General features: G+C 39.4%; 1 protein-coding gene across 1 annotated transcript in view; it reads left to right on the forward strand.

The window, feature by feature from the left end:
• The window catches only part of MAST4 (microtubule associated serine/threonine kinase family member 4), a gene marked incomplete at its 5' end in the record, with an annotated part of 306989 nt that overhangs the window by 273298 nt on the left and 13294 nt on the right, over positions 1–20397 (forward strand). The window contains 11 exons of the mRNA XM_080362738.1: positions 2129–2337; positions 3155–3293; positions 4382–4514; positions 5231–5396; positions 7659–7760; positions 11632–11754; positions 11985–12097; positions 14013–14140; positions 14248–14480; positions 16363–16563; positions 19174–19403. Of these exons, the coding sequence (XP_080218864.1) occupies positions 2129–2337; positions 3155–3293; positions 4382–4514; positions 5231–5396; positions 7659–7760; positions 11632–11754; positions 11985–12097; positions 14013–14140; positions 14248–14480; positions 16363–16563; positions 19174–19403 (1777 nt within the window). The remainder of the gene's footprint in view (positions 1–2128; positions 2338–3154; positions 3294–4381; positions 4515–5230; positions 5397–7658; positions 7761–11631; positions 11755–11984; positions 12098–14012; positions 14141–14247; positions 14481–16362; positions 16564–19173; positions 19404–20397) is intronic.

Genomic DNA, 20397 nt, shown 5'->3' on the forward strand with positions numbered 1-20397 from the left:
CATATATAGCATAAATAGTGTATGTATCTGTGTGAACATGAGAGAGACAGTTGTGTTGCAGTTGTCTGATGAGTCTGATGCACTTGAACTTTACAGTTTTTTTCTGAGAAGCTGTAGATAACTGCATCCTAGGGTTAAGTTTCTCCCTGTGTCCGTAAGAATGGAGAATGCAATTTAGAGAGTTGGGGGGAATATAACCAGCATGTCCCAGATGTTTACTGGACTAGATAGTCTTTAGGACTTAACTGATTCTTCATCTTCAAATATAGTAGTAATGACCCTTCAGCTCCACGTGATCTGCAGAGAGGGTTTATTAAGATGCTGTAATAATGTGCTCAGGTTAATATCTGTCTCTAAAGATTTAATCTTGGCACACTGTCCGAATTATAGCTCTGAGAAAGATCTGCGTGACAAGTCCTCAAGCAGTCCTCAGTTCATTCGTGTAACTTGTTTTTTTGAAGGATTGCACCTTCAGGCACCTTCAGGGCTCACTTTTCTATGTGTGAGAAGTGCACAAGGGTACTGAAATAGAGAAGAGATGAAATCACAGGAGATTGAGAAGCTCGGGCTACACTGACAGGAGCTAGCAACAAGAGAGGGGAAAACCAAAACGTAAGGGAAAGAAAAGCGAAGGAAAAGAGTTGCAATGAAAGGGGTGGAGCAAAACAAGTATGAGGGCAGCAGTAGGAAGAGGTGCAGGAGGACAGAAAGCATGAAGCCAGCAGGGAGGAGCACTGGAGCTGAATAACTCCGTCTTTATTCCGCTTTGGGAGGGGCAGAAGGGAGTGAGACTTAGTAGGAGGCAAGAAGGGTGGGGTTTGTCTTGGGTTTTGCCCAAGGTACTTTTTGCCTACTTTCATAATGATGTAATGTCTTTTACCTGCTTTGTGCTCAGACAAGAACAAGGGATTAATGAAAGCTTTTGAAATAAGTAAGAGAAACTTCTCTAGAAAAAGTTTTCCTCCACAAAGGAAAGCAGAAACCTGGATTTTTTCAGTGCCTCGAACTTTGGTAGCTGTGGGAAGCTCCTCATATAAATAGTAAGGCAAGAACTGCTTTTTGCTTTTAAATAAATAAATAATTTTATGCTGACAATTGGGCCTCATGGGGACAACAAATTGAATTTAAAAACTACATAATTGAATCCCATTTTCTTCCCTCTCTGTTTTCTGCTTTTAGCCCTTTTTTTCCATAAAAACTGAGTATTGTGGTAGCTATATGCTGGAGATGCTACAAGCATTTAATGCTACAAAGTGGGTTTCAAGCAAGGCAAATGCGTTCAGGATTTGCTGCAAGGGATTTTGAGAAAAGCATTGGTAATGTCTTGTGTCAGTGTTTCACGGCAGGGTGATTCCTTCTCCTAAGTCTTGAAAGAAAGAAGGCTTGTCCATGTGAGGTTTTCCTTCACTTCGTTTCCCTCACTGCCTTTACCTTATCTAACCAAGCTTACAGGAAGCGTTGTGCCCAGTGGAAATTCCGCATGTCAAGAAACGTCTTAATCCCACATTACCGTGTGGTTCAGGCAGTGATCTTTGTTTTGGATTACCTACTGGTGACCTGCCTCTGATACGGATCAATGCTGATGTCAGGGACTGAACAAGAATGGAAGATTTTGCACCTGGCGATGAGGGAGGCACCTGCTGAGCAACTTCTGAGCAACCTTCATGAGAAACCTGTGACATGTTTTAAAATCCCCTGGACAGAGTCTGACTCATAATTATCCGACAGCACACTTGCAGAATAAGCATTTGTCGGAATTATTTATAACACTATGCCAAAGCTGGGGTTTGTATATGATCCTTTGTTGATGGAAACGCCCAAAATCTGTCTGAGCTGAGAGCATTTGCTGTATCTGCTGGGGGCCCATTTGCTCTATCCGTTGTTTGCTTTGGGGGCGGGAGGAGTTGTTTGGTTTTGTTTGTGTACTAATTTGTGTTGGCTGAGACTCATCCTGGTTATGAAACAAAATGAGGTTTGTAGCTATTCTCTAATGTGAAAGGCAACTACATTAAATTAAAAACAAGTCTTTATATAATACTTATAAAGTTTAAAAAAAAAGTGTTTTAAAATAGATTTTTAATAGTTATGCAGACTTTTTTCTTTTTCTCTCCTGTTTGAACTTCTTCAGTGCGGTCTATTTTGTGAGACACAAAGAAACCAGACAAAGATTCGCCATGAAGAAAATTAATAAGCAGAATCTCATCCTCCGAAACCAGATCCAACAGGCGTTTGTTGAGCGTGATATCCTGACATTTGCAGAAAATCCGTTTGTTGTCAGCATGTATTGCTCCTTTGAAACAAAACGTCATTTATGTATGGTCATGGAATATGTAGAAGGTAAAATGTTTGTTCTGTTTTACAGAGGAAGAAGAGAGTTTTCTTATACTAAGGAAGAAAAATAACCCATATGGTATTTGCATTAGAAAGGCCACTCATGTGTCGTCTGTACTCTGGCAGTACAGATTTAGTATCTAAATCCAGCAATAAGGTGACTTTTTTCCCAGTCATTATCTCACAGTGAGAGGTTGTAAAAACTCTTGTGCTTCAGCTGTAGTAGGAAATAACGACTTTTTGAATAAGTTCCTCATAGACTGTGATTGTAAGTGTCCTAACATTCAAATTTCATGTGGAAATGCTGTTTGCTTTTCTGGGGTTCAAATTTTTCATTAGCAAATGTTGAAATATTGGGATATTTGTAATCATTATTTTTATAGGGGAAGAGGGAAAAGGAATTAGTTTGAAAAGGCACTAAGACACTGATGCTGAAGGAGAGCAAGGGACTGTAGTTGTGTGGGCTTTTTTTTTTTCCTTGTACCCCATTCCCTCCTCCCCCGCCCCCCTTTGTGGTTTTTTGTTTGTTCTGTTTTGTTTTGGTTTGTTGGTTTTTTTTTTGGTAGGGTGGGTGCGTTGCTTGGTTTGTGGCTTTTTTTTTTTTGGAAAGTGGTAGCGCAGACTTCCAGCTGAACTAGCTTGCTCCCAGCTTCACACTGTTTCCAGTACAGCAGTTGTTGTTGTTATGTGTTCAATTGAATCATCAGACTGGAAAATAAACTTTTATGGCTACCATTTGTCTCTTTTCTGCAGCATATATGGGCTATACTGATACACCTCAGAGTTCATAGTGTCATCTGGAACGTTTATCCTGTTTCCACAGGTGGAGACTGTGCTACTTTGATGAAGAATATGGGTCCCTTACCTGTAGACATGGCAAGGATGTACTTTGCAGAGACTGTTCTGGCTTTGGAGTACCTTCATAATTATGGAATTGTACACAGAGATTTGAAACCAGACAAGTATGTGTATAGAATGTAACCAAAAGAGAACTTTGTAATTGTTAGATAAAATGTGAAAAGTGTAACCTTTCTTTAAATGTTTTTGAAATGTTTGCTTGTTTGTTTGTTTTATCATTAATGTTATGTAGGTTCACAGTTTCTGCTCAAAATTTGAATTTTCATTACCTGCAGTTACAGAAGATGTTTTGTTTCCAAAAAAGCTCTTTAAAATTTTCTGTCTTTAAGATGGAATGAGGCTATTGGAGTAGCTAAAAAAAAATGTACTTACCCTTCTGGCTAGTATGGAGGAAAATGCATTTTGGTCATTAAGGAAAAGATCTTTCAAAGTATGCTTAAAACACTCTTTAACATAAAGTATCATCAACTCAGAGATATTTGAATGTACGAAGACAAGATTGAACAGATGGGGAAATCTTTCATGTTACATGTTTTTGTTTGGGTTGTTTTTTGTTTGTTTTTTTACAATGTCTGGAAATACAGTATCGCTCCCATACATTGCAGCAAGTAGCTGCAGTAACAGGTATAGCTGTTGCAGCTCGATTAGTCTTCTACCCCTTTCACACTTAAAAAACTACATATATATATGTATGTATGTATTTAGATAGAGATATATATATATATATAAGAGAACTGGAGTTATGTCTTTTGAATGGCAATACCTTTATAACATGATGCATCAGGCCAGTGTAATGTTAGTTACTAACTTAATACCTGGATTTTTTAAAAAGATTTTTTAAAAGCTTGTTATGGATGGAAAATGCTCACCTTCACTTCAACATTTATTCTATGTCTTTCAGATGATGACTGGTTTTTTTTCTTCAAAACATCTAGCATTCAGCTCTCAACACCTATATGGTTCTATAAGATATTGTGCAATTGCATTTTAAAAGTTTGTTTACATCTGATAATAATAGTAACAAATCTAAGACTGTCAGATTTTTAATCTGTTTATTTTGTACCTGGTTAGATTACTTTCAAAGCTGTCCTTTTATTCTTGCAGTGCTAACGAAACATTTTCCTTCAAGTATAATAATAAGCACATGGTTTTGAATTATACCATGGTAACTTCAGGTCTTTCTAATTTTCAGTTTATTGGTAACATCCATGGGCCATATAAAGCTTACAGACTTCGGCCTGTCAAAGGTCGGACTAATGAGTTTGACTACCAATCTATATGAGGGTCACATTGAGAAGGATGCCAGAGAATTCCTTGACAAACAAGTAAGACACAGCCTTTTTCACTTTTACCTTAACTGTTCAAGTAAAGTGATGTTTTGCCAGCAGAATGTACCATAATACTGTGTAGTCTGTTGTTATTTCTGCATTGGTGTTCCAATTGTGTGTGTCAATTACTTTTACTTATGCCCTGTAGATCATTCTAGGCTTTTTTCTTTGCACATTAGGATCTATCAGTAAGACAAACAACCTAATTGCATGCAAGTGAATCTGTGAGAGAGACAAATGGAAAACAGTTTTTCTAAGGAATTCAGAAGTCTCAGCAGAGTACTTGTGGAGCTCATGATGCATTGTACAACCAAGGGTGCTAAAATCCTTGCTATGGCCCATTTCCCTTTAAGCATGCCTCATTACCATTACTCACAATCTGTTCACTGTAAGAGTTACTTAAGATAAAACCATCACAACTTTCATGTAAAGATAAGGATATGTTTAAGTTAAATATTTGCCGTGATGAACTCCTTTGTACAAAATGCAAACTGTGTTTTGCGTGACAGGTGCACAAATGTTGATTATGATGTCTGTGAATGTAGCTAGGTCATTCTAAAAATATTAGCTGTTGTGCAGACTCAGTAGACTAAAGCCTACTGAATTCCATTTTTCAGAGTTTCAAAATTATTTTACATTTCAAGAATTACAAATGATGTGACATAGCCCAGTTATACTTGTTTTAACCATCCTGCTTGTTTTGTATATTTTAGGTCTGTGGTACACCTGAATACATTGCTCCTGAAGTGATACTGAGACAGGGTTATGGAAAACCTGTGGACTGGTGGGCTATGGGAATCATCCTTTATGAATTTCTTGTTGGATGTGTGCCATTCTTTGGAGATACACCAGAAGAGCTGTTTGGACAAGTAATCAGTGGTGAGGATCACAGACAAACAAACAAAAAAACCCCCAAACTTAGCTTGCTGTGAAATATTTCAATTTCTGTTAGTAGTAAAGGTATTTACAACTTTATTGATAGACTAGGTTTTCAAGCTAGTTTTGCTCAAAAAAACCACATTGTAATATTATAATACACAATTTGCTGCCAAAGCAATAAGAATAAATTTGGTATAAAAGATGATCTTACTGTATATTGTTGCTGTATTGTAGCCTCCAATGGCTAAGCTGCACTGTTTGAAAAAAGAAAGCAGTATTAGTAGAAAAATAATACCACTATGGCACAGTGATTTCAGTCTTTAGTAAATAAATTATACCAGAGAATAAATGGTTAAAATAAATTTGCATAAATGGGAAAATGCCTCATGGCACAAAGAAGAAATTAACAAAGATGTAATAAAACCCTAAAACAAATGTCTCCCAAATAATAAATAATGAGAAAGAGAAGGAAACAAATTTAATTCACAGATTGTTAATGATTTCATTGATGGTTGTTGTAGTATAATGTTATTTCTGTAGCAGCTGTTCTTCTTCCATTTAAAATTCAGTAACCTTTTAGATCTTAACCTGCAAGCTGACCCTAAGTATTGTTATGTGGCTTGTGGCAAAACTGAATGATAATTAAACAGAATTGTTTACTATCCTACCCGCTGTTTCCATAAATTTCCCAGATGCATAGATATAGAAGGCCTCTATTTATGCCAGAAGTTTAACAGAATGGCACCTCTGTTACTGAGTGTTTCCTAGTCTGCTTTAGGGTCTGCTTAAAAGGTCCAGTGGGTAAAACTGAGGAGAGAGGCACACAAAAAAAAGCCAAGCATAGAAACAAAGCTCTCAGCACCTCTGGTTCCATACTCTCTGAGAATGTGACAAATCCCCTTTGTACTTAGGGAGACACTCTGTAGTCGTCTTGCTTGCTTCCGTCTCTGAAGCTGAAAGCCAGACTTGTTTGTAAACTATGATGAAATGCATTTGTGAGTTGCTTCTAGTAAAAGACCTCTTTATACAACATCCTACTGCTCATGGATGTAAAACCACGTTGTTTTCTGATGTGATGCGCCAAAGCCTGAGTGGCAAGGAGAATCAACTGTTTAATTAACACAAGCAGCAAATGCTGGCTTTTTTTTTCTGCATGCCTCATGGCTGCAATGCATATTCATGTTTTATTTTCCAAATCAGATTCAAACTGCAGTGGAAACTGGAGGCAGGCAAACATGGAAATAACTCATGTTTTTATTGCATTTTCAGGCACATGCACATGTGTTTTTATCTTTATGCTCTCTGACTGGGAGAAGTGGGGGGAGTAGTCTAAAATTAATGACAAAATTTGCAGTTTAGACTGTATTTTGTATGTGGTATTAATTTTGCATTTTGTAAAACAAATTGCCATGTGTTATAATGTAGCTGATACTTGCGTAAGAAACTGCGGAGTTTTGTCTAAACCTGCAATATGTTACATCTCTAGAGGCAGCTTTTCCTAAAATTAGACAAAAGTTGCTGTATAAGCTGTTATAAATTTCATGTTCAAACTGAAACTGGTTCATTTTTCCATCGTTTAATTTAAATGTAAGTTTGGTGGAATTTTTATTCAGCCTTACTTGCATACTACAAGGTTTAATATCTTGACTGAATGATTTAGGTCCAACTTGCTATGAAGTGCAAAAGCTTTAGTAGTATAAAAGTCAGCAGAGTGAGTTGGTTTTCCTCTGAAGGAGGAGATGCTTGGAAAAAAGCTCCATTGGCATGTACCTCTTGAGAGCAGAGCCCGATACCTCTGCCCTTTGTCATGGGAGTGATGACTTCAGTGAGTCTACTAGCATTAGAGGAGGATTGCAGATGTGAGCGGTGACTGCTGGGTCAGGTTACCTGTGTCCATCTGAACACTAGTTTCCATGGAACAGAGCTAAAACTTACACCATGATTCTTGTAGGGGGAAGAGAAAAGGGACAGCATACAAGTTGTGCTAATATTTTGCAGTAGTCTTCTATGAGCCAGGCATTCCTGTTGTTAAACACTGGTTTGGGCTAAAGGATACTTCTGAGGAGAATGAGATCGTAACATTATGTTTATGGAGTCTGTATGGAGAGTATACAAATTGGAAATAATTAGTATGCACCAGAGATCAACTTGAAAAAATGACCTTAACGCTGACTTTACTGCTAACTCACTAAGAGCTCTTTCACACAGTTTCTGCTGAATGTTGGGATGTTTGTAACAACAAACAACTTTCTGTGTTACTAGATGAAATCAACTGGCCTGAAAAGGATGAAGCACCACCTCCCGATGCCCAGGATCTGATTACCCTGCTGCTCAGACAGAATCCTTTGGAAAGACTGGGAACAGGTTAGGAGGCACTATTTTAAATTGTTTATGTGCTAGAAATAGCTTCTATATTCAGCACTGGGAAGCTTATGTTATTGTGTGCTTTGCCCAAGAAACATCTGTCAGGGCAAGCTGCATGACAGCATGCCGTTACAGCAGAGGGTATGTTATATATTCAGACCAGTAATATGAGCTTAACAAGATGATGGCTTTTTTTTTTTTTTCCCCCAAGTTTACATGTGGTCATTTGCATTTACTTTTATCTTAATTTGATAAATCAGAAATTTTTAACAGACCCACTTAGCCATTGGATGGGGTTCATTCATTAATACAGTATTAAATAATTAAACACAGAAATGGAGAAGAGGGCTCGATGCACAAAGGATGCTTCCTTTTTCAGAAGTGTCGTAGCTTGGCACATTAGTTCCTCCAGATTTTAGGGTAGGTGATGAGTATGCAAGCTAATTGTTCAGAAATAACTGTCTGAGGTTGTGTTGTGAAAAGTCTTGTCATTCTCATTCAGCAAGCACTACTTGCATGAAGTAGAATAAAACCCAAAGTGTGGATGTTAAGGAAGTAAAAGGATATCAGTGAGAACACAAGCTGCCAGCTTATTCCACTGTGGTCATTCAGTGCTGTGCTCTTTCAATTTCAAGAGAAGAACATGGCATGTGATATTAGGAGTAGTAAGCCTGTATGGGCTAATGAAAGCACTGTGCATTTATATAATAGAGTTTATTTGTTGGTTGGTGGAGCAGGATTAGGAATTTGGGTGAGAGGCAGTTATCAAGAATATTGCACATGATAATTGAAGTGCTAATATATGGGAGCCCTGGCCACTGACTGCCATCTCAGTGTGCAAAGCACTATGTTAACACAGCAAAGAAAAAAGCCTCCTACATAAAAGAGCCCAAATGTAAAGGTATAGTCTTATCTGTAATGAACTCTGTGTGCCATGGATATGAATACATTGGGGATGCTAAGGAAACCAAGTGGGAGGTTGAGTCAACGTGAGAGAACTTGGAAAATTGCTGGCAAAACTGAGTCCAGTGGTCAGGTAGTGCTGCATATTTTTAGAACTAACATGAAAAGGAGCTTTATTGAATCAGTTCATAACTGGCTTTACCACAGCCACTCAGGGGAAACATGAGTGTGACCCAATCCCCACATACTATTGATGCAGCCCCAAACAACATGTCTTCCCTGGGACATGATGACGTGACTGAGATGAGTGAATTCCCTGAACATCTGGGACTGTGTGGACAGCCCTTAGACTTCACCATAGCTGATGGTGTGGAGTAAGTGGCATCCAGCTAAGGTTGTTGTCCTCCCTTGCCCCATCTTGAACAGAGTGGGGGAGGTGTGATGCCCTGTCAGCTTCTCAGCTTGCTGCCTGCTTTGTCTGCTGCAAAGGGCACTGCTGCCAAGGGGGAAGTGAGGAGCCACAACTAGTTCCATTCCCTTGTTTTAAGTGTACTCCTTTCAGGCATTGTTGTTTCATTGCCAGGATGCTTTTTCCTGGTAAACACGGTGTTAATTCAAAACTATCACCCTATGAGAGGCTGGATCAAAAGTAGATTGCAAATTCTTCGTTTTTTGCTACAGCTGGTTGAGAAAGTGAATTGGCTAGGATGAGGCTGCCTTAACTATCGTAATGGCGAGAGCTGCCACATGGAGCATCTGTGCAGCTAGTTTATGGGCTGATTTCTTTCAACTATTCATGGTCTATCAAGAGCGGGCAATCTGAAGAAGGAAATTAGGCAACCATTTCCTTGAAACATACAGGGGTGTGTAGAAACAAAGTTTTTAAGTATCAGAAGCAACTGACAGACAGGAAGGCTGAAATGTAACATGTCTCAGGGGGACACTGGAAAATGGCACCATTTATCCCAGGCTCCACCATGTATTTCAAATGCCAGCCCTATCTATTAAATACATATTAGCTAGCTGCATAACACTCAATAAAAATCATAATTGTGTATTTGCTCAGGAGACCTGAGTGGCATAGTTGAATTGAAGGAAGAGAGATAGGCACTATACTTGTTTTGAAGAAGGAAAACGACAGAAAAAAGACCTCTTTGGATTTGACTTGTCTGATACCAATCAAGAATTACACGATTCTAAAGTAATATCCCATTGCTCTTCTTACAAAAATGTTCGCTCCGTGGCTAGTGACTTAAAAGAGATGTGATTTTGGTTTCCTTTGGGAAGATTTGGCTTTTATGAATTTTTCCGTAGTGCTGTCAGAAAAGCAAAGAACCCAGCCTAGTAATCTTGGCACTCTGATTTAGAAGACCATCCTGGAGATTTCACACTTTTTCTGTGGCTCTCTTCTGACTTAGCCTTGACATAGGGATGCTTACATGCTGTGTCAATGTGGTGGGTTGAGCTTGGTTGGCCACCAGGTGCGCACAAAGCTGCCCTGTCAGTCCCCTGCTGAACTGAAGAGGAGAAGGAAATATGATGGAGAGCTCATGGGTTGAGATAAGGACGGAAGATCACTCATCAGTTACCATCACGGGCAAAACAGACTTTACTCGGGGAAATTAATTTATTGCCAGTTAACGACATAGTAGGATAGTGAGAAATATGAACAAATCTAAAAACATGTTCCCCAAACACTTCCCTTCTTCTTGGGCTCAACTTCACTCCCAATTTCTTTACCTACTCTCTACGCACGGGGGACAGGGAATGGGGGATGTAGTCAGTTCATCACATGTTGTCTCTGTCACTCCTTCCTCACACTCTTGCCCTGCTCCAGCATGGGGTGCCTCCCATATGAGACAGTTCTCCATTAACTTCTCTCGTGTGGGTCCTTCCCACGGGCTGCGGTTCTTCACGAACAGCTCCAGCACAGGTCCCACATGGGGTCACAATTCCTGCCAGCAAACCTGTTCCAGTGTGGGCCCTCTCTCCAGGAGCCTGATCCAGTGTGGGCTTCCCAAGGGATCACAGCCCTTTCAGGTGCATCCACCCGCTCCTGCACGGGATCCTCCCCAGGCTGCAGGTGGAAATCTGCTCCACCATGGACCTCCATGGCCTGCAGAGGGACAGCCGGCCTGACCATGGGCTGCAGGGGAATCTCTGCTCCAGAGCCTGGAGCACCTCCTGCCCTCCTTCTCACTGACCTTGGTGTCTGCAGAGCTGTTTCTCTCAGATATTCTCGTTCCTCTCTCCTGGCTGCTGTTGTGTGGCAGTTTTTTACCCTTTGGTAAATATCACAGGGGTGCTGCCACCATCACTGATGAGCTCAGCCTTGGCCAGCAGCGGGTCTGTTGTGGCGCTGGCTGGCATTGGCAATCAGACATGGGGTTGGCTTCTTATGTCTTCTTAGAGATGCCATCCCTCTATCCCCCCTGCTACCAAAGCCTTGCCATGCAAACCCAATATGGTCAGCTTGGCAGTAACGCCTGCTGCTGCAGATTACCTGTTCAGTTTTTAGAATTAGGTCTATGTATATTAGTAACAACCTTGCCCACCTCCCTAGGACAAATATTCCAGTATTTCATTGTGTTCTTCTAGTTGTTTATTAACTTAAAACTAGTGTAATTGTCTGACATATAACAAGCAGGCTACTACTACATCTGATGCTTCTGACTAATGTGTAGCTGACAGATAATAATCAGTATATCCAGAAAGACAGAAGTGTTAAAAGGAGGCAGATGATAAGGCAATGCCACCACTGTTAAAGAAATGGCAACAACAAAACAGGAACAAGGAGGTGCTTTCATAGGTGTAGGAGATTCTAATGGAAAGGGGTAGTAGATGGTCCTGCCTACAGTGATGGATGTGCCTTTCCATGTTAATTTGCATTTTTTGGCCAGTGGTTTAGTTGCCTTCATGTCAGAGGATTTGGTATGATTTGCTCAGTGTTTTTCTTTGGCTCCCCCAGGCGGTGCATATGAAGTAAAGCAGCATCAGTTCTTCAGGAGCCTTGACTGGAACAGTCTGCTGAGGCAGAAAGCAGAGTTTATTCCACAACTGGAGTCTGAAGATGACACAAGTTACTTTGACAGTAGGTGTTTGATGGTATTAAAAAAAAAATGTGATGAAATCCTTGTTTAAATAGTCACTGGTTTGGCTTTTGCTTACTGCTTTGAAAATCTACTTTGTCAGAACCACTGGCAGCTTGCATTTTCGCTGGTGGTTTGACATTTCAGCAGAAATAATCTTAAGAATAAAATTACGCTCCTAATATTGGTAAATTCCTGATAAATTCAAGTACTTTATTTCCCTTGTCTGTAGCTCGTTCTGAGAAATACCACCATATGGAAACTGAGGAAGAAGATGATACCAATGATGAAGATTTTAGTTTGGAGATAAGACAATTTTCTTCATGTTCACACAGATTTTCAAAAGTAAGTAAAAATTGCTGGAATGTTAATATATATTGTGTACATAAATATTTTGCTACATTTATAGAATTGGAAATATTAGATATAGAAGAAATGTACAAGGCATCTTTTCTTCAGGACATGTTAACTAAAATTGAGCAAGAATGAAATGAATATCATTAAAACAAAGAAGATTCTGTAGGAAAGTTGTTTCTTGAGTCACTAAGAAAATAATAGAAAATTCTAGAAATAGGGTAGTATTTTCTGTAGAAAATTCTTGATAGCATAAGAGAAAGTTTAGGGAAACTGTTCTGTTAAATGCCCATGCATATTCCTCACATTGGTTTCCTTGTGCATAGTTTGCACGTTGCTCCAGTTGTGTCCTGGGTGTCTTGCTGTAACAAAGCATGACAAAGATTACAGTACTAGCCTATAGTAGCTATTAATTAAATGACATTAGGCTGAAGGGAAAAAAGCAAAGTAGTGTTTACCATGTGATTTGGTCAAGGAGAGATATAGATTTGAGGGAGTGATTTGAATGCGGTGAAGGTAAAGCTGACTGTCGAAGTAGTGTACTTCAGTAGTTGAGATGAGAACTAATTATTGCTGGAAGGGGACACCAGTCAGAGCAGAGTGGACATGCTCGGGAAATACTGTGGAGGACTGGCAGGAAATAGTGGAAGTGGAATGCCTAATGAGCATGCTTTTAGTCTTAACGTAGTATCCAGCAGTGGTTCTTCAAAAGCTTTCCCTGTAAAAAGTTTGGAACTGTTTGAAGGTATTTGGAAAGTTTGTGCTTGTATCTTGTTTGTCCTGGTTTATGCTTAAAGGAGTTGGTGGATTTCATGTTGGCTCTGCAGTGCCACATATGTCAGTGTAGAAGAGCAGAGATGGGAATTGTGGATGTAGTTAGCCTTGTTCTGTGTGAAGTTCTTATTTTGAGTTGTGCTATGTTTCAAATTCAGATACTGGTAAATAACACAGTCTCTTTGGGGGTAACTTGGACCAGAGGCAGTAGGCACAAATTGAAACACAGGAAGTTCTGCCTGAAGACAAGGAAACACTTTTTTTAGTGTGAGAGTGATAGAGCACTGACGCAGTTTGTCCGCGGAGGTTGTGGAGTTGCCATCCTTGGAACGCTTCAAAAGCCATCTGGACATGGTCCTGAGCAACCAGCTCTAGGTGACCCTCCTTGTGCAGAGAGACAGCATGACCTTCAGAGGTCTCTTCTAATCTTGTTCTGTGATTCTGTGGACTTTTGTCCTTTTGAAAGCTCTGTACCACAGTAATAATTTGGTTTGTTAATGTTGTTATGTCATTGCATCTGTAGCTGTGCCTCCCAGGCTGAAGAATATACAACTGACAGTTGCTGTGTGCAGTTTCTCAGCTAAGCAAACAACAGACTTCCAGTGATCAGAGTTTAATTTTTCTAAGTGCTTTATCCAAGTAATTTATTCTTAAATCAATCTGAATTGACTTTGAAGTTTTCTGCTTTCCACACCTGGCTGGTAGATACTAAGTCAGTATCTTAGGGTTAGGGCTTTTTTACTTTGATTGGCTTTATGGTTGTGAGTTAATCCAAGATGTGCATTAATCTTGTGACCCAGAGACCCCAAGGCTGTGGATTTTGTTTGTACTTTCCTGGTTCACACAGTGAAATGGGGAGAAAGCTGATAAATTCCTAATGAGAAGAGACGTTACTCGTGACCCTGTATGTGAGGAGCCAAGAAAGGAAAATAGGAAAGCATTTTAAGAACACAAACTCTTGGGAATTTAAAAAGGCTCAAGAAGTTTGAAGTTTGCACTCTGAAATACTGTATAAGCATTTAGAACATGCAGAGTACAACCTGAAATGTGCTTTCATGCATATGTTTTTTATATCAAATATGTCAATGATAAGTTGGCTTTTTTGTATATATTTTCTTTTTGTCTGTAATAGGTTTTTAGTAGCATAGATCGAGTCACTCAAACACAAGGTGAAGAAAAGGAAGATGCAGGAGACAAAACAAAAGGTGTAACATTGCCTTCTGTGGAATCTTTAAGCTGGAGTTCAGAATATTCTGAAATGTAAGTAGAAGGGGATGCTGTAAATGGTCTGCATCTGGTCCTGCTTCCCAGGTAGCAGGGCTCCTCATCTCAATAACTGCATGAGCATTTGCTTATTTTTAATGCAGACAACAAATATCTACACCCGTCTCCTCTGACACTGAGAGCAACAGGCAGCGACACAGTTCTGGTTTGCTTCCAAAGTTGTCCATATCAGCTGAAGGAGAACAGGATGACTCCACCAGCTTAGCGAGACCCCGGGAGGAACAGGAAAAGCCCACATTTGTGAGTGAAGAAATAGCGCAAGATGAACCTGAAGTAACCACTCCAGCAAGTACAATCAGCAGCTCCACGCTATCAGGTAATTCACAGTGGGTCTCTTTACTGAAGACATTAGAAACAGTCGTGGACCTTCTTTGTTTAGCAGTAGCTTGGATGAATGTAGAAGTCCTGTATGTCAGAACTGCTTTAAAAAAAGGCATCCCAAGAGGGATCTGGTTTGTGCTTAGGCTCAAATTAATAAAATCTCATGAATGTATGTGTGGGAGAATTTCGACTTCTTTGGAAGTGCCAATATTTGGTGTCACACCACTGACTCTGAAGGGCTGCTAGGCAAATTAATAAAATGATGACTTGACTGTATGGCTTTCGCAGGATCCTTCTGTGGAGAAAAGGAGTCTTAGACCCCTTGAGCTCTTAAAGCACTATTTTTGTATCCTCACTGAAGTTGGTTATCTTTTGATTGATCATCCTGGAGTCATTCCAGCTGGTATATAGTGCTGTTTTCTAACACTGTGCTGCACAACTGTGTGTTTTTAATTAAGATATCTCAATGATATATGCCTTTCAGAACTGGCAGGTTTGTCTTTGATTTGTGGCAGTCACTTTTGGCATTAGGAATCTAGGAGGGACTGTTGTAAACCTTTCCCTACTTAAATAATTCCTTTATGCATCCTTTTCAAGTATACCTGCTCAAGTATTTGCATGCATTTCAGTAGAATCTAGGGCCCTAGTATCTTCCTGATTTTGTACTTTCAGAGGAGAGTTTTGTATAATTGTTGAAAGACCTTACACACACTTAAATCAGTGTCATGGTTGTCCATATGTAGGTTCCAGTTACCTTCCCTACACATTTGCCTGTTTTCAGCTTATTTCTCTTTTGTACCTCACCGAGTTTTCTCAGGCTACCCCTTTCTGTGCCCAGATGCCTAATTTCCCTTGTAGTCCACATTTTCCTCGCTCTTCCTCCTCTCCATTTCTGGGAAAATAAGCTTTCTCAGGTTCATCCAGCTGTACAACAACTTCCGTCTCCTTCCCTTGTCTAATACATTGACTTGCCTGTATCCAAATTCTTGCTCACTTCCCCAGCCCTGTGTTAGGGTGTTTGCGTTAGCACAGCAGTCACAGTGATAACTCAAAGCATCTGCTCTTCTTCTGTCACTTACCAGTTAAACTTAAGAATTTCATTTTTCTATGGTCCATTAGCAACTGGATATTCAGTGGCCTTAAACAAATACTAGGAATTACTGCTATGTCTTTAAACAGGCAACCTACCCTTGGTGTATGTTTCATTAGGTCATTCATCTTTCTTGTGATATCTTTCAATTTTTGAAGAAATCCTGTGCAGATTTTTTACCTGAGACAAGACCTGTATGGTTTTTTGGTTGTTTTGGGTTTTTTATTTGGAGTTTTGGGGTTTTTTTTAATATATTTTTTGAAATATTGTTGTCCTTCCCCCATTCAAAATTGTGGAATTTAATTACACATGAGAGGCTAGTATCAATGTGGTTGTAATAATGAATATAGCGGTGCAATGTATCTTTCTCCTCTGTGGTAGAAAACCACCAAAGAATTTAAAAAAAAAAAAAAAATTTGGAGAAGTTTTTAAGCTGATAAAACCTTCCATAGAGTTGTAGCCTTACATTTATTTTTCGTGTGAACTATTCCTGAAATAAATGAATTATTAAATTCTCTAAGGTGGGTGCTGCATATTGAGACACCAAACTTGCTTCAGCTTTTGTCTCTTATTTTACCTTAGTCAGTGACTACAAAACACTGTTGATTTCAGTTCATTCTGTTAACGTTTATGCATTCCGTAAGTCTAGAAGAATTACCTAGATTTCTGTTATGTTGTTTTATGAACTTATTAACAGGAAGAAAATTTCCTATCTCACGATTGTACCATTTCTCCACCTTGACCCCCAGTTTTCCCTCAATGTGTTTATCCCTTCTTCTTTGTACAGTTGGCAGTTTTTCAGAGCACTTAGATCAGATAAATGGAAGACATGAGAGTGTGGACAGTACAGATAACTCCTCAAAGCCACCCAGTGATGTTGCGTCTCACATGGCTCGTCAACAGTTAGAAAACACAGAGAAAAAGATCATCTCTGGAAAAGTCACAAAGTCCCTTTCTGCAAGTGCTTTGTCCCTCATGATCCCAGGAGGTAGAGATAAATCTTTTTGTTTGAAATGTTATGATTTATGCATACTTGATGGTTTACAATGTAAATTCAATATTTTTGAGAGCCCAGAATGGATGATGTCACACTTTTTTGTTTCTCTTGTTTAGCTGTGTTACTAGGTGGTGCAATCTTATCAAGTTACAATGGTCTTATTACAGCTGTGGGGCCTTCTCTGACAGGCAAAAATGTAGCTTAGTGGTACCAACTTTGTGTTTGACTGTGTGCATGCACAGCAGGATGCAGGCTTCAGTCCTTGGCCCTCCCTACAGTAGGGGTGTAGTTTAAGTAAGCTCACTGTGTACAGCTCCAAGAATAGCTGTTTGTTACAGCAGCACATTCAGCTTGATTAGTTCTCTCCCATCACCCACAAAGAAAGGCAATAAACCGAACAGAAGTGTCACAAAAGTGGAAATAGCATGTAGGCTCCTGTTCCGTACTACATAGAGTGCTTACATGGAGTGCTCAAAATTAGAAGCCAGATATATTCCTACAAGTAAGTGGAGATAGAACATTAGTATTGAGTGTTTCCAGATGAAGCATTGGTGCTTTGTGTTTTAATGGTTCAGAATCAAAATCTGAATTTCCCAGACTTCAAGTTTTTTTTCCCAAAAGTGGGATGACATCTGAGCTTTGCACACTGGCCATATGCTTCTCTTAGACCTTAGGTGAAATACTGAAGTGTCTGCTGGCCTGATAACATAACCCTGCACTCGCTCCGTATGTTCAAAGGTGACTTTGACAGTAACTTCAGCAGGTTGCTTTGAGTCCTCAGGCTAGTGGAGAATTGTTGAAGAGTTGGTTCTGGCTCTTCTCTTAACCTTCGCCTGTCTTTGGGCCGTAAAGCTTGTGTGCCCTTTGTGCTTCTTAATGCCTTGGTGAGCAAACACTGTGCTATTGTGCATGTGTTTTGGAGACCTTGGAAATGTGAAAAGCCCATGTGACTGTTACTGCAGGAATTTTTGATTCACCTGTTTTCTTCTTCACCATAGAGTTTAAAGAACAGCATAAGCTTCCTATGAAGTAACTAATTCCAGCAGCTAACTATGAGGATTTTTTGATAAATAAGTCAAGAGGAAAATACTGAGTCTCAGTTAAAAGGAGTATTTTGCCCCTGCTTGAATGAGAACAACTAGGTGACAATTAAGAGCATACTTAGCATTTTTGTGATGCTGTCCAAATGTGAATGAGCATTCTCGCAAAATGCATGAAGATTATTTTCACAATGAGAAAACTGTAATTTACAATGAGACCCCATGCTCAGTCTGCTCAGGGGACTGAAAACCGCAGGCGGCTTGCAAACACTCTGGGCTTGTTCCTTGTGCAGACTCTTCCTTCCAAATAATACAGGGTGTTTCAAAAAGATGGATCCCATTTCCTGTTTCCAGTGCATTTTCAGTGGGTTTTGGTATACCCCTGTAATAGGTAGCACCAGGGCTATTTTTTCCTGCTTGTAGAGGGTCTGTAGTGCATGCCAGTTACTGAGATTAGCTATCACAAGAGCATGATATACACACAACGATTGAGTTATTCGTCAGTTTGTATTCTAGTAGTGCTTCCAGAGCTGTCTAATAAGAATTGCTAAGTTCAGAGATAATATAGACTGAGTTGCTGTGTTCATTAAACTACAGTTTTCTTTCAGTTTAATCTCAGCATCATTCTATAAAATCCAAGTTTGGCTTTGCCTATGCCTAAAAAAATCTTGTCATTATATCTGTATCAACCAAAATCTTATATGTAAGCTGTACCCAATACTGTAAAAAAAAAAAAACAACTACCTTATTCCTGCTTATCCATAAAATAAACTACAGCAGCAGATGTTCAGTGTTCCTGACCTGAGACATATAGTTCAGAGTCATAGGGCATGTCCCACATGTAGCAGAAAGCAGATGTGGCGTGTTTCAGAGCCAGAGGGTGACAGAGACAGCTCCCTCGGGGCTTGGCTCTTTGGTAGGATTTCAGCATTAGCTGATGATACCGACCTTTGGGAGCCTCTGAGTCGCATCCAGGGAGTAGCGCCTTTGCTGTCAAAGCATATCTGCCCTTGCATGACAGGGCTTGTCATGGACACCAAACCTGGGATCCTTCTGGGCTGCATTCCTTTGCAGAGCTGTCACCTTGTTACAGTCACCAAAGTGTGTTTTATGCCGCTGCAATTGTTTTTTATATTTACACAAGCATGAGCACATAGTGCTTTCAAAACAATGAAACAAAACGGAGCGGTAAGTGATATTGTTGTTGCAAGAAATTCTTGTGGTTTTACATGGTGTAGCAGAATGTAGAAATGGAGGCTCAGTACAAGCATTGAGTTACTGTCCTATGTAACAAAGTAGATATTGTGGTTTAATTACAGTACTCAGGTTAAATAATTCAGTTTATGCTACAGGGAAAGAGATTTAATTCTAGTATTTGGTGTTGGTTAAACTTTTCATTAACATACATACTGATAGAGAAGGAGAGAGTATTTATATAAAGGCAATGATATATTTTGATACAAATGTGTTCAAACATAGCAGCTTCCCTGTTCTGTGTCTGTATTTATGTGTGCTCACAATATACTCTAATAGGCAGATTTTTTTGTTGTTTTTTTTGCAGATGTGTTTGGTGTTTCTCCTTTGGGAAGTCCTATGTCTCCTCATTCCCTATCATCTGATCCTTCATCCTCCCGAGATTCATCTCCCAGCCGTGATTCATCAATTGCTGCTGCAAGTCCTCGTCAACCGATAGTAATTCATAGTTCAGGAAAAAAGTATGGCTTCACCATCCGAGCCATCAGAGTTTACGTGGGTGACAGCGATATCTACACTGTGCACCATATTGTTTGGGTAAGATAAAATGTTTTTTTGCTTATGTACAGCCACAGAAAACTTTAATGATGTGTTTGGTTTGGGTTTTTGTACCTACAGTATCTGTTTGTTGGGAGTTACTGTGTAAATCATGATGTTCTGCCAAACAGTGTTCTTAGAATGCAGTTTATGCTTGTACACAAGAACAGTGTTGGCTGTAGGGAGAACACAAGCCACTTTTGGCAGAAGTGATACATACCTACAATGCTGACAGTCTGCATGGGTCACTTTCACTTTTAGCAAGTATGGCAATTAGAAACTGCCATGTTTTAAGTTCAGAGTACTGCGGCTTAGAAAACCAAAGATTTGTTGCAGGCCTCTCTTCAGTTGAGGGCAGGATCTGCAAAAGTAAGAGATTGTGAACAGAGATTATTGAAATATACATGGAATTTATTAAACTGCGTCATTTAAGGCTTTCATAAAAGTCCACAGTATTTTACTACACACAAGTAGGCTGATTTCAAGCACTGACATTCTTTTGTGTAGAAATGTGCAAATCATTTGGAATCGTTAATACCTCTGAGGATCTGTGGCACAGGAAGAAGACTGACTGTCTTGAATAAATCATGTGTTTTTCATCCTCTGTTCACTACTGATTTGAATGAAGTGGGAGGCAGGCTGAGGGAAAAGGCAGCGGTTCTTGCATTTAATTGGTTATTAACCTCCTTAATTGTAAAATAAATAAGTATTTATGTAAATATAGATGTAATTATATTAATTTTATAATTGAGGTTCATAACAAATAATATATTTTAAATCATTTATATATTATATATACATAAATATTGTGTATGTGTGTATAAACGAAAATATTTCAACCACCTTAAAATAGTCCTGAAAAATGGATTATAAATATATCAAAAGCTTTGAAGTTTTGTACAGGTAGGACGCTCAGCCAGGATGACGACACTGAGTTATTCTTTAAGTAACTAAGGGAAGCCTCAAAGTCATCTGCCCTTGTCCTTATGGGCGA

This window comes from Nesoenas mayeri, assembly GCF_963082525.1.
Source record: "Nesoenas mayeri genome assembly, chromosome: Z".
NCBI lineage: Eukaryota > Metazoa > Chordata > Aves > Columbiformes > Columbidae > Nesoenas > Nesoenas mayeri.